The 13443-nt window shown below is 39.2% G+C and overlaps 1 protein-coding gene across 1 annotated transcript in view; it reads right to left on the reverse strand.

Annotated features, from left to right (window-relative positions):
• The window catches only part of EDRF1 (erythroid differentiation regulatory factor 1), a 48059-nt gene that overhangs the window by 32837 nt on the left and 1779 nt on the right, over nucleotides 1-13443 (reverse strand). The window contains 7 exon segments of the mRNA XM_084632953.1: nucleotides 110-231; nucleotides 537-638; nucleotides 2840-2999; nucleotides 3450-3574; nucleotides 4122-4247; nucleotides 9324-9390; nucleotides 10377-10585. Of these exon segments, the coding sequence (XP_084489079.1) occupies nucleotides 110-231; nucleotides 537-638; nucleotides 2840-2999; nucleotides 3450-3574; nucleotides 4122-4247; nucleotides 9324-9390; nucleotides 10377-10585 (911 nt within the window).

The raw sequence follows: 13443 nt of genomic DNA on the forward strand, positions 1-13443 counted from the left end.
TAAGAATTAAATTATCCTACAAACTTATATATACACAAAACTGAATATGAAACTGAAGCAACAAAAGAGCCAGGTTTGGGATACACATCACATTAGTTTAAGAATTCACCTGAGACGCAAGCTCACAGCAGGGTATCTTCCACCTCCAAATATAGGCATATTTGATCCTACTAACATGTGAATGTCTTCAAAGGTCCACAAGATGTTCCGAACAAAGTCATTTTTAAGTCCCTTTGTTTAAAAAAAGAAAGTGTCTAAATAATCCACTCTGTTAATTTTTTCTCCATCACAATCTGCAGAATTACTATGAGAAAGCAAGATGCAAAAAAGGCAAATAAAGGACAGCACATAAAGACTATGCTATGCGTTCACAGTAACTTAAAAGACCAAGATCACTGATGTCACAAGAGCTATTGCTACAGAAGGATTTAATTTTTCTCCCCTCGCCACCAACCCGAATCCAATTTAGACCAAATTTAAAATGATTTGTTAAACTGGGGATTGTTGTTTCCGCTCAGATTCCACAAAAAGCATACCTGACTGTTTTCCCCGTCATTGAACAAAGTACTCAGGTTTTGTTCTTTGGGGGCTGAGGCCACATGCCCCACTACATATGAGGGTTCAAGAGGCACACTTCCCTGTGAAAAGCACAAGGACATAAGGAGTGATTCTATTGCTGAGGTAAAGTCAGGCCATTTTCAAAAGTGTATATATATCCTGAACAGCAGAAGCATAAAAAGTGAAAACCTTAATTCCATCCTTATTTTGTTTAATGTATACAACTTTCTTCAGCCAGTGGCTTACCTCAATTCTTTCTTACTGTAGCTACTGCATTGGAATTCTAGTATGATTTGTTCAAAGTCAGTCTTCATTTACATATAAAAATAGTTTAATTTCTCAAACTTTGCAAAATTAAATACAATAGGAAAGTGAAGAGAATTAAAAAAATAATAATTTGGTATCCAAGAAAAGTAACACATTCACAATCCTGGAGATTTAAATTTTCTATCCTGAAGTTTTATTTATCCACAGTAAAAGCACAGAATGTGCCGCAGCAGTGCAAGGTTTTCTGCACCACCTTGCAACACACCTGAATCACAACTTGGAAACAGTGCCTCCGTGGAGGAGAGAGAGCAGCAGTTTTCTCTTTCTTTCTCCATGCCTAATCAGGCATCGAGGTGGCTTTCTGCTGTGAAAGAATGGCATTTATGGTTCCACCTCAAAGCACATAGAATTGTTACAACTTTACCAATGCAATCTAGATTCTATGTGGTGATCTAGAGCAGAGAATCTTCATAATCCTTTATCAATCTGAGTCATCTAGTGTCCCTATTAATGGTAGAGTCTTCACAAAGGTGGGTGATCATTACCATCTAAATGTAAATAGAATGCTGGAGTTTAAATGTATTAAACTTACATTAATTAGGAGGCTACTCTACATGCACAAGAAATACTACTTTTCATAATGTATTTAAACATCCATTGCACAGACTGAACTCTTAAAATGTTGTACAAAGTCCCTTTAACTTCAGAAAACCTTAATATTCACCTCTACTGTCTGATAAGATAAAGAAAGAAAAACCTGGCTCCTATGCATATTTTCAGCCACAAGTCAATCTCTTTTGGCCCCTTTGTAAGCATTTATACTGAGGTCTGGAGCAATACTAACCAATCAAAATGCACACGCAATTGCTTGTATTATATTGTATGAGTTCAGTGGTACCTATTCTACTCAGGGTAGCAGATACCATATGATCTCTGCTTACTTTGATATATAATCACAAAATAGATATTTGCTTAACTTTCTCTCCTTCATTAGTGTAAAATCTATTACACTTAATAAATTCATGACCATAATGAAGAAAATTCCAGGTATGTTCAAAAAATACATTCTGAATGACTGATTTAAAAACTAACTACCTGTCTACAGACACTCTTTTGGTGAGCATCTTAAACATAAATACAGTTTGACCAAGATTTTGCTTCAGTAAGTCTGGATGGTTGCTTCAACATCAATAAATATTGGAATAATATTAACATGCACTGTGGAAAGAAAGTATTCTGAAATTCTTCCAGATTTCAGGTTCATCCATTTCAGCCCATGTCAATGCTACAAAAGATGATGATCACCACGCCTTAGCACATCCTCACAGTACCAGAAAAAAGGCTAAAATAGAAGCTCAGTGGAATCAACACAGGAAACAGAATAAGGAAAGAGTCATCTTTTTTCAGTACGACTGTTGAAGAAACAAATTGTCAAAATACAGTGTATTTTCCTTTAAGATTGCGATTGACAAACCAACAAAGAGCAAAAATGTGCAAATACGATTTTTCACACTAATTCAGTATTGCAACACAATGTATGAAAAAATCACTTTTCTCAGACCCTCCCATACTTTCGTGTTCTAGGAGCAGGCAGGACATTCAAGTTACATTTATATGGCTATATTTTTATTCCAGTTTTTTTATGACCAAGTATACTAAAATGGAGCCACAAATGGAAGGCAATGGCTCATTCTGGAATGAAACCCAACATTAGAATTATATATAGAAAACACATTAATCCTATTTAAGGAAAATCAATTATAAGCAAAATTAGTTTCTGATGTCTATCTGTATACAGCTCATAAAGCATTAGGTACCATATATTACTGCTCAAGGAAAGCCAAAAATGGTGCTTTTAGAGTCTAGTTGAGCAAGGCTTCTTCAATACGTTAGATTCTGCTTCTTTAGCTAAAAGGAGGACTCTTGACTACTACATTTTTATAGCTTATATCAGACACCAAATACCTCTCTCCTATAAAAATTAAAGGTCTGTTAAGATTTAATCCATACTAACCTGGTTAGAAGAACCTGGATCTTCAGATACTGACGAAGGCATTTCAAAAGGGGCTGGCCAGGAAGCCCTTCCTACTTCATCACTCTCATCAGGAAGTGGATCTTCATGATGCTGTTCTGCAGTGGAAGACACTGGCTGAGCCGCTCCATCACCATTAATGCTGACAGAAAGACACATTCAAAGAGACTGAATTTGAGATTGTTATATTTAATGCCTAACCGATATTAACGCATTTTATTTTCACAAAAGAGACACAAATGCGGATTTAGTTAAAAACTACTCAGCAACACCCATCTTGTAAATTCATCAGTTAGAGCAGAAAGACAGGTGTCCAGGATCATGTTAAAAATCCTTGAAAATTACGTGTTTTTCCGAGAGAGCAGTACTGCAACGTGTTTTCAACTAAATCATGCTCCAATACTAAAATATTTTAAATAAAGAACTTACTTGTATCAGCGTTATGTTCTTAAAACTACATCCTCTGGATTTTGTTTTAGGATAAAGAGACAGTTTCATATCTTTAACTTTTATTTCAATATAATGAACCAGAGAAAAGTAAATTGGGGTAGAACTCACAAGTTATGCAAATAAAAATATATAATCAAACTACCTGTAATACAAAAACTTGGAAAGTATAGCCTTCTGGTACCAGTGTTCTTTACTCTTCTTCTTTCTTTGCCACTTCTGATCTATTAGTCTTTGATAGAACTCTTTAAGCCACGTCCAGTCCCCCGTCTAAGCAGCATAAATAAGCATGAAATTAATGTGAAATAACTTAGATTCTTTTGTTCATGTGTTAAGCATTTAGCAGATACAATATACCCATCCCACATGAAATGGCACAAAATAAAATAAAATGTTAAAAGATAAGTTTTTACAACAGTGCCTTGACATCTGAACTCTGAAATCAGTTATACTTAACATATTTCAGTGAAATCGACTCTTCAAAAAACAGATTATAGTTTCATGCAGTGTTAAAAGACTGAGTAATAGATTTGTAAAACTGTCCAGCAATATCAAAGACATTAAATGAAAAGGTGAGAAGGTATTTTAAGCATACAATACCCTCAGTTAAAAAGATGCCTGATCTATTAGTGCAACCTGTAGTTCTATAGGAACTAGAGAGAATCCACGATAACTAAGTGCTTTGTGAACCCCTTTTTCGCCTTTGTATACAATTCTCAACAATTTTGCTACATTTGCTATACCTTTGTGCTGATAACACTGCACTTGAAATACATATGCCAGGTGGCCAAAGACATTAACAAAACAAATGGTTAACCTGAGATGATCTCATGAAGAGCTCCTGAATATCTAGCTCATCCAGTAAAAGGGTTCGTCCAATACGGTGTACTGCCATGCTCACATGTGACTTGCTGTAAGGTATCTTCAGAAGTTTTTTAATGTTCTTGCAAAAAGACAAAACAGAAAAGTTATATTCCCCACAATTACACTGAATTATAAAGAGAAGATTTACTAATTAGAATGTTCAGAAATGAAAGAATCTATCATGAGTGAAAAAAAAAATAGTACATTTTTTTTTTAAAAGGACTAGTCACTTTTTTTTTTTTAAATATCTTCATTCAGCCATCTAATACTCCTGAACCAAGTATGCCTCAACTAGGTTTTCAGAAAGCTTCGTTTCTCATCTGACAATCACAAAAGGCACCATTTATGACAGCAAAAAGACCATCTTGTATCTCCACCTGTTTTCCACGTTCTGTGTTTCGCCCTCTGGCTTTCCTCCCCTTCCTCTTGCTCCTCTGGCCAAGCCTTGCTGCTTTTGATTTTAGCTGTAGTTCTAATAGTCCCCTCTGAGGGAGTACACCATGCTGCCCCAATGGGTTATCAATAAGGCTACGTTTTAGTCCTGGGTATTTTTAGTCAAAGACATGTACAGGACACAGGCAGTAAACAATTATTCACGACCCGTGACCTGTCCATGACTTGTACTATACACTCAACTAAATCTTAGGGAGTGGGGGCAGCCCAGGGTGCCGTGGGTGCTTGGGGGCCTCAGGCAGAGGCATGGCCAGGCAGCTCTGTGCACTGCCTCCACCCAGAGTGCTCCGCAGCTCCCATTGGCCAGAAACCACGGCCAATAGGAGCTGTGGGGGTGATGCCTGCAGGCGGGAAGCAGCACGCAGAGCCACTGGCCATGCCTTCACCTAGGAGCCGAGGGATGTCACCGCTTCCGAGGAGCCTCCCGGATATAAGCGCCACCCAGAGCCCTCATCTCCTCCCATACCCAAACTCCTGCTGCTGTCGGGTGCAGCTGGCCCAGGGGCTGCTTGAGTTGCTCAGGGAGCCCCCAGGCCAGCCATACCAGCTGCTGAAGAAGTCACAGCATCTGTGACTTCCATGACAAACTTGCAGCCTTAGTTATTAAGCACAAGAGATCAGGATTGCTTGTCTATGAAGTTAAATCAAATGTATGTTCTCATCATTAGTCTAAGCAGAGCCCAATCCTATAGAAGTATATCTGGAAAAAAAACAAAAAAACCCAAGCCTTTGATATCAGTTGTCAGCGCTCAAGAGATTACCACTCAGTATGCTACTACTTAAACTGCAGAGATTCTACTTATTATGTGTATTACCACAGGGCCTAAGGGTCCTAGTCTTGGTCCCATTGTGCTAAGTGCTGTACAAACAAAACAAAAAAAGACAGTACCTGCACTAAGACGCTTACAATCTAGGTATAGGACAAGAGACAACCGATGGATACAAACCAATAGACAGAGGAGTAAAAGGAAGAAATGAGACAAAATTGGTAGCATGATGAGCAGTGGTCTCAGCAATCTAGCCATCATCAAGCGTTTAGTAGACTTCACAGAAACGGAAAGTTTAAAGTAGGGTTTTGAAGGATGTTGATGTATTAGTTTTCTAGATGTTTACAAGTAGCTATCTCCCATGCACCTCCTCCATGGTTGGGAGAAAGATGCTTGTTTGAAACTTTAGCAAATGAGAGATGATGGCACCATGGGGCCCATCAGAGGCTGGAGTCAACATCTCAGGAGTGAATGAGAGATAAGCAGGGGGGGATAGGCCATGAAAGGCCCTGAAAGCGAAGAGAAGCAGCTTATGTCTGATTTGATAGAGAAACAGGAGCCAGTGAAGGGATGACATGGTCAAAGCATGGTGGATAGGAAAATTATCTTTGCAGCAGCACTCTGAATGGATATGAGCAAGACCAGAGAGAAGGATGATGAATTAACTGACATCATGAGAACCTAGACCAGAATTTAATTGTAGATGGATAGGAGAGTCTGTACATTGCATATTTTTTCAGTCTGACATCTCTAAGATTTAGACATAGCCTAGATGTGAGGGAGGGAGGCCCGAGTAGAAGCGGACACCCAGTTTAAGAGCCTAAATGATAGGCAGAATGGAGATGATGTCCACGGTGATTGAAAAATGAGATAGTTGGAAAGGGGGAGTTTAAGAACTCTGTTTTAGCTGCTTTGAACTTGAGCCCACAGCTAGACATCCATAAGGAGATGTCAGAGAGACACCAAGATTTTAGATTGGACAGAAGGAGACAGGTCTGGAGTACGGAGGTAGATCTCAGAATTGTCAACATAGAGATGGCAGTTGAATTTGTTTGCAGATGAGATTACCCAGAGATAAGGTGTAGAAAGAGAAGAGAAGGGGACCAAGGATGGATCCCTGTGGAACCCCCATAGAAAGTTGTTGGGGGGAGAGGACATGCTAAAGGAGTAATGCGAGAAGTAGGAATAGAACCATGAGAGGACAGAATCACAAAAGACAAGATTTCAAGAAGAGGAGCATGGTTGACAATGCTGAAGGTGGCTGACAGGTCAAGGAGCTTGAGGATGCAGTACTGCTTTGGCTAAGAAAAAGGCCAACAGTGACTTGAGACACACAAGGTGGTCCAATAAAAGGTATTCCCTCACCCACCTTGTCTCTCTAATATTCTGAGACCAACACAGCTACAATTACAATGCACACAACAATTAATGACTTTGGCAAGGACAGTTTCAGTGAGTGGTCACACAATGAAATTAATAGGCAACAGGTTTAAGACCAACAAAATGAAGTAATTCTTCACACAATGCACAGGCAACCTGTGGAACTCCTTGCCAGCGGTTGTTGTGAAGGCCAAAACTATAACTGGATTCAAAAATGAATTAGATAAGTTCATGAAAGATAGGTCCATCAATGGCTATTAGCCAAGATTATTAGGGATGCAACCCTATGCTCTGGGTGTCCCTAAATCTCTGACTGCCAGAAGCTGGGAGCGGATAACAGGGGATGGATCACTTGATATTGCCCTATTCTATTAATTCCCTTTGAAAGATCTGGCATTGGCCACTGTCGGAAGACAGGATACTAGGCTAGATTGACCATTGGTGTGACCCAGTATGGTCATTCTTATGTTTTGTTGAGTGCAAGAGGGGGAAACCAGATTGGAGAGGATCTAGGCTGGAACTGGAAGAGAGGAACGCCAGACTGCAATCGTAAACAATGTATTCAATGAGCTTTGAGATGAAAGGAAGAGGGTGGTAGTTGGAGATGCAAATAGGATCAAAGGGAGGGGGTGTTTTTTTCCTGTTTTGTTTGGTTTTGAAGATGGAAGAGACTAAAGCATGCTTGTATTGTGAGGGGAAAGAGCCAGAGGAGAGTGCGAAGTTCAGGCAAAGAGTAAGGGAGGAGATGAGAGTAGGCACAAGGGAGATCAGCAGATGGAATAGGGCCACTGGAATGTTAGAGGAGCAGCGCAGACAAGAATCTTCTGTGTCTGTGATCGGGAAGGAAGAGAAGAGAGTTATTGAAAAGGAATGGAAGGCAAGCTGAGTAGGAGAAAGATCATTTATTTTGTCAATTTTCTTTTTGACTAAATTTACAAGATCCTGTATGGAGAGAAGCGGAGACAAGATGGCAAAAAGGTGGCTGAGACTACAGACATGGGATTCTCTTCCAATTCGCTCCCCAGATTTCCTAGTGGGAATCTTACACAAAAATAAAAATATTCCTAAACAGCACTTGCAAAGGACTTGTGGGTTTCCCAATTTGTCTAAGTTTCATCCATTAGCAAATTATTGCAAATGGATTAAATATTATAGAGCTATTTCAATTAGCATGTGCTAACTTAGAGCTCACATAAGTCCCTTTTAGTTGATGTTAACTGAAAAGAAAACCTCCAACGCTTTTAAAACAAGAGAGGGATTTTTAAGTGAAAAAAGTTTGTACAAATATGGTGACAGCAAGTTGATAGAGTTCTTGTTACTCAGGATCATGAAAATGAAAGTAGAGGAAAGAAGTTGAAAACATAAGGTAGATGTTGAATATGCTACAGTAAACCAAATTCTCATAATGAAAACATTAAAGAGAAATTGTGGATTCATGTTTAAATGTTATTGCATAATGCCACCACAGAAAATACAAGGTTATAGAATATTAATTATGAAAAGAAATGTTTTAAATGCTTGAATTTAATACAAGAGATTTTCAAAGCAAAAAAGAAACCCAACCCCTCCCCCCCTCAAGAAGTTATACCAAAATATTGTATTTCTGCAAGCCCTACAAATATCTTTATTTGGAGATAATGGTCATCTTATGCCAATACTTTTGAGAGTATATATGACAGCTATCTTATCTGTTAAGCAAACAGTAAATGTTTGAGTATTTACCAGAATGTTTAATTATCAAGGTAAAACAGGAGGCTCTATTTTTAAAGCAGGAAAGGTTGGTCCCATAACAATGTTATTCCACTGATAGTGTTTTGGGTATAAAACGCCTCACTTAGATGCAATTATTTTGTTGGAGGGTCGTTGGCATAGCAGATAAACGGTAGTCCCCATACCATTACTGACCTACTGAGTTCCAAATAAGAGTATTAGGGAACAGACCTCTTGTAGGAGCTTTGAGACAGCAAGTCAGGGAACAGCTTGGCAATGGGTCTTCCTCACAACTATAACCTAGATACTAATATTTGACTAGGCGTGGGTATAAGCTACTAGAATGCTCTTCCCCTATTGCTAACGTGAGTTAGATATAGTAAAATTTACTGTAATGCATTCAAATAGGCTACTGAAGTGGTCCTCATCATGCTCTCATTCAGGTCAATAGCAAAACTCCGACTGACTTTATGGAGACAATATCATGAATGCTTGATTTTAGCAGCTCACCATTTCAATTTTTTCCCCAAATGTAAAATTATTTGGGGTGCCCCAATTTTCTTTTTCCATCCTCTTTGTTTCTCACTTTTCCTCAGTGCTCTTCTGTCTATCTGTATCTTTGGGTATGTCTACACTGCAAATAAAAACTCGACGCTATTTGTACTTTATTCATTCAGTTGTCACAACTTCCTTTGAACTATAAGCAAATAGCCAAAGTGAAATGAAGTTTTCTTAAATAATTTAATAAAAGGTTAGTAAAACAAAATCACGGTAGCATAAGCCATTTTCTTAATCAAGATACCATCACAAAACTGAAGAATTATTGAACTATAAACGGCACATACCTCAGAATCAGACACAACATCCACATCATTTCCAACTGAGTCAATGAAGTCATATGCCATGCCAAAGCTATTTTAAAAAAATATTAGAAGTTTAAACCATTGCATTTTGACATTTAAAACATAACTGCTTGTTCCTCAAAGAACTTAGTGCCTCTTTAAGAAAACCCATTCTTTCATTAAAAAAAAAAAAAAAAAAAAGAGTTTGTGCATTTCCATCTGTGAACAATTCCAAAATAAAAAAAAAGGCAGAGAAAGTAAAAACAGGAATTCACTAACCTACCTAATTAAAACACATGTATTAATTCTGCCCACTGTTTAATGTTTTTTTTAAAAATTCCCTGCTGCGCACAGGGTCCACAAGAGTAATGTGCCACTTCAGCCCTAATTTGGCAATTTAAGAGGTGTAAGCCCTGTGCATAGTGATTTTCATCCCAGATGCCAATCTGCTTTGAGTGATTTGCACACATTCAGCAGATCATCCCAGACTTGACACTGGCTGTGATACCAGAGATGCCTTTTTTCATTGCTGAACTTTCCTTGTCCAATTTCCAAAATATCAAACCACCACGTTTTACTAATTATTTTCCTTAGGTATTTGCCACCTATTTTTATTTTTAAAACATACATTTATTGTAGGCACTGCAAGAAAATTTCCATAAACGTGTCCATTCTTATTCCTGAATTTCCAAGCCCGCAGCCAATTCCAGACTAACAGTAAGTAGGCTACAGATTTGTTTCAGAATACTATTCCATTTCCTTATATGATCAAAGAGCAGAATTCCTATTACTACCTCAGTCAATCTAGCCTGACCAACTGATGCCATCCAATTGCAGGTAGTCAACATGAAGTGAGTTTGATTGTCTCAGTCCATTTGCCAGCATACACATCGCAAAAGCTACCATCATAACTGGAATTCTTAATCACCTTCTAAGCAAGACGGGATTAAAGCATACTGGGTGAGGGAAGGCAAGGGAGAGTGCAAAGACAGAGAAAGAAGGAGAAACAGAAGGGATAACAGAGAATAGGACAATTTGTAGTGATGTCAGTGTTACCTTGAAAATAGTTTGCTTTTCTTGCTGTTGCCAAGAATGGTTGTTCCTGCTGGCCCCAGTTTGGCGCTTTCACGTAACCAATTGGCAGGTGGAAGTTTCAAATCAGTCTTCTCTTGAAGACGGGCAAATGCTGCTTGTGGTGGGGCAGATGAATATTTCACCACAGCACTGCTTTTTACTTCATTGCCGCCAAGAAATAACACCGATCCCTAGTTTGCAGAACAGAAATTAGAGTCCTTCATTCATAAATTAGTTTCTTAAAAAGTTATTAGACTTTACTTGATGTCAATTCAATTCCATTAACTGACGATACTAGGAATACAATTTAATTAAGGCCTAATCCTGTAAAGATTAACACGTTTAACTTCCCACATTGTGATGAGTTCCACTGACTTCAGTAGTATTCTTAAGCTTATGCTTAACTTTATGTACTGTGAGAAACACTACTTAAGTCAGTAGAACTTACCACAGGGCATAAAATGAAGCACATGCTTTATAAATCTTTGTATGATTTAGACTAAGAAAACATACTGCAGAACACTGGTCTCATTACAGATTAAGTATAATGCTTTTCACTATTATGTGCTGACAGAAATAAGGGTTCATAATTACATTTTTAACTAGCATACCTCAGTCCTGGTGTAAATATACAATTACTAACACAATTGAAGACAGGGTATTACATGTCAGACAACCTTAACTACATGTGCTGCTATGTGCTCTGCTTAAACTAGCGCCTTTCATTTTAAGCCTCCCAAAGAGTTTTATATCTATATTCAGAATATGTATCATTCCCATAAGATTAGTAATAACCAACCTGTATCAGCATATCACAGAACATCTGAACATCAGAAGAACAAACAGCAACATAAATGCATTTTAAGTATTACCACGTAGAAAACTGAAACAAGCCCTCATTCTGGTGTTCAGCTGTTTTGCAATGTGCCAGTTGCTCATTTTCTACCCCAGAGGTTACTGCTTTGTAGCAGTAATGTGCACGCTGTGTGTAGGAAAGGTCCTGATTCTGCAAATGAATCTGAGTGAACAGATCCGTAAGCCCAGGCAGACCCCCAAAGACCTGAAGTGGGGCCTATCCAGGGTCTCTTTACTAGAACTTCTGGTTTCCCAACGCTGCATACAATAGGTGTAAAGTCTGAATATGCAACAGTCATGCATAGCAAAAGTAACCAGTACTCTCTTATATGACAACAAACATGCAAATTCTTTTAGACGAATGCCTTAGGGCAGCTTCATCTGGTCTACACTAGGATTTCTGACACTCTGGACATAGCTACACTGGAAACTTCAAAGCGCTGTTGCGGGAATGCTCCCACAGCAGCGCTTTGAAGAAGTGAGAGTGTGGTCGCGCGCGAGCGCTGGGAGAGCTCTCCCAGCACTCCTGGTAATCCACCTCCATGAGGGAATTAGCTCCCAGCACTTGGAGCCTGCCTACACTAGCACTTTAAAGCGCTCAGACTTGCTGCGCTCAGGGGGGTGATTTTTCACACCCTTAAGCCAGCAAGTTACAGCACTATAAAATGTAAGTGTAGACAAGCCCTTAGTGTAACTACACCATGCAAATCCCTACTCTAGACAATTTATACTGGTACAGTTTACTTTAATTTGAAACTGAAGCGAACTTCCCCAGATCAGATCTACACTAAGGATCTGCACCAATGAAGCTATACTAGAAGCTGACATCCTAATTTAACAAGGCTATTTTTGTCTGTCTTGTACAGAACCAAATACTCTGTCAGTGCACAGCAAATAAATAATAAAAACTGATTACCCTGTAGAACCAATCATTTGTAATATTCCTTTTTATTAGAAAGGTTAGCAACCCTGAGTTTAGTGAGACCAGAGGGACTCCTATATTTCATTTCTAATGACTATTTTCAGAGGGCTAGGCTTTGCAACCCAATGGGGCACACAAGCATAGATACCAACAGTTACACTATGGCTAAACACAACAAAGATTCAATAGCCATGCCCCAAACCCTAGTTTTGGCTACTGCATTAAAATTCCAAAGAAATATTAAGGAGAGTAGGATTTGGGGAGCGTGGGGGGAGGAAGAGGGAAAGGCAGAGTGAGGAGAAGGAAGACAGGCAAGAAGGGGAAACGGTTTGAGGGGGTGGGGAGGGAGGGAGAGAATTTAAAGCTATGCTGATTTCTTCATTGAAAAACATCCAAATGGTGGCTTTGGAGAGCTCCTCTTCTTTCCCCTGCAGCTCAGGCACCACACCACTACACAGAGTAATTTGGCATACTAGGAAGTTTGCACTGTGGTAGTGTTGGATCATATTAAAGAAGTTCTGTATTAAAATCACAAATGAGTTTGATTCCCCAGAGTTTAAATTCCAGGGTATTACTAATTAAGAGGTCTCTTGGTTTTTGGTACTGTTTCTCTCCCTCTGTGTGTGAAACTTGCAAGCTGCTAATTGCCTTAGTACATTCTAAGACAGAGTCTGTTCTCAAAGCAATTCACAGAGAGAGAGACTCAAAGCAATACTCTAACAACAGAAACAGCACCCAGAGACTCCCCACCCTTTTGTTGTATTAACAATTGTGATTAAAATAGAGATAGAGGATGTATGTGGATGGATGCTTGGTGTGGATAATAACTGAATGATCAGGGAGGTGCCAGCCTAAGAATCCAGTGTCCATCGGCTGAAGAAGGCGTCAAGTGGAAATAACCAGAGGACCCCCCGGAGGGCAGACTGGAATCCACCCAACAGCCTCAAGAATAGGAGAACCAAAGAACAAGATAACATCTTGGAGCCATCAGGAATGTGCTATCTGCTGATTGATTCAGCAACAGCATGATGAAGCAATTCCCAGACTGGCATAGGAAGAAATTCCTATAAAAATAGCCTCTAAAAAGTGAGAACTTTGGGGTCTGATTCTGCAAACCAACTTCCAGGAGCATCAGATGAGCATCTGACAAGGCCCTGCTCCCTCCTCATGTCCAGACCACCTGGCCAGTGGCTTGGCATGAGCAACTCTAAGGCTGGTAACTATGATAACAACCTTGCAGAACCTCTGTGTGTGTGTGTTTGTATGAATGAA

This window comes from Lepidochelys olivacea (genome assembly GCF_965140295.1).
Source record: "Lepidochelys olivacea isolate rLepOli2 genome assembly, chromosome: 7".
Classification (NCBI taxonomy): Eukaryota; Metazoa; Chordata; order Testudines; family Cheloniidae; genus Lepidochelys; species Lepidochelys olivacea.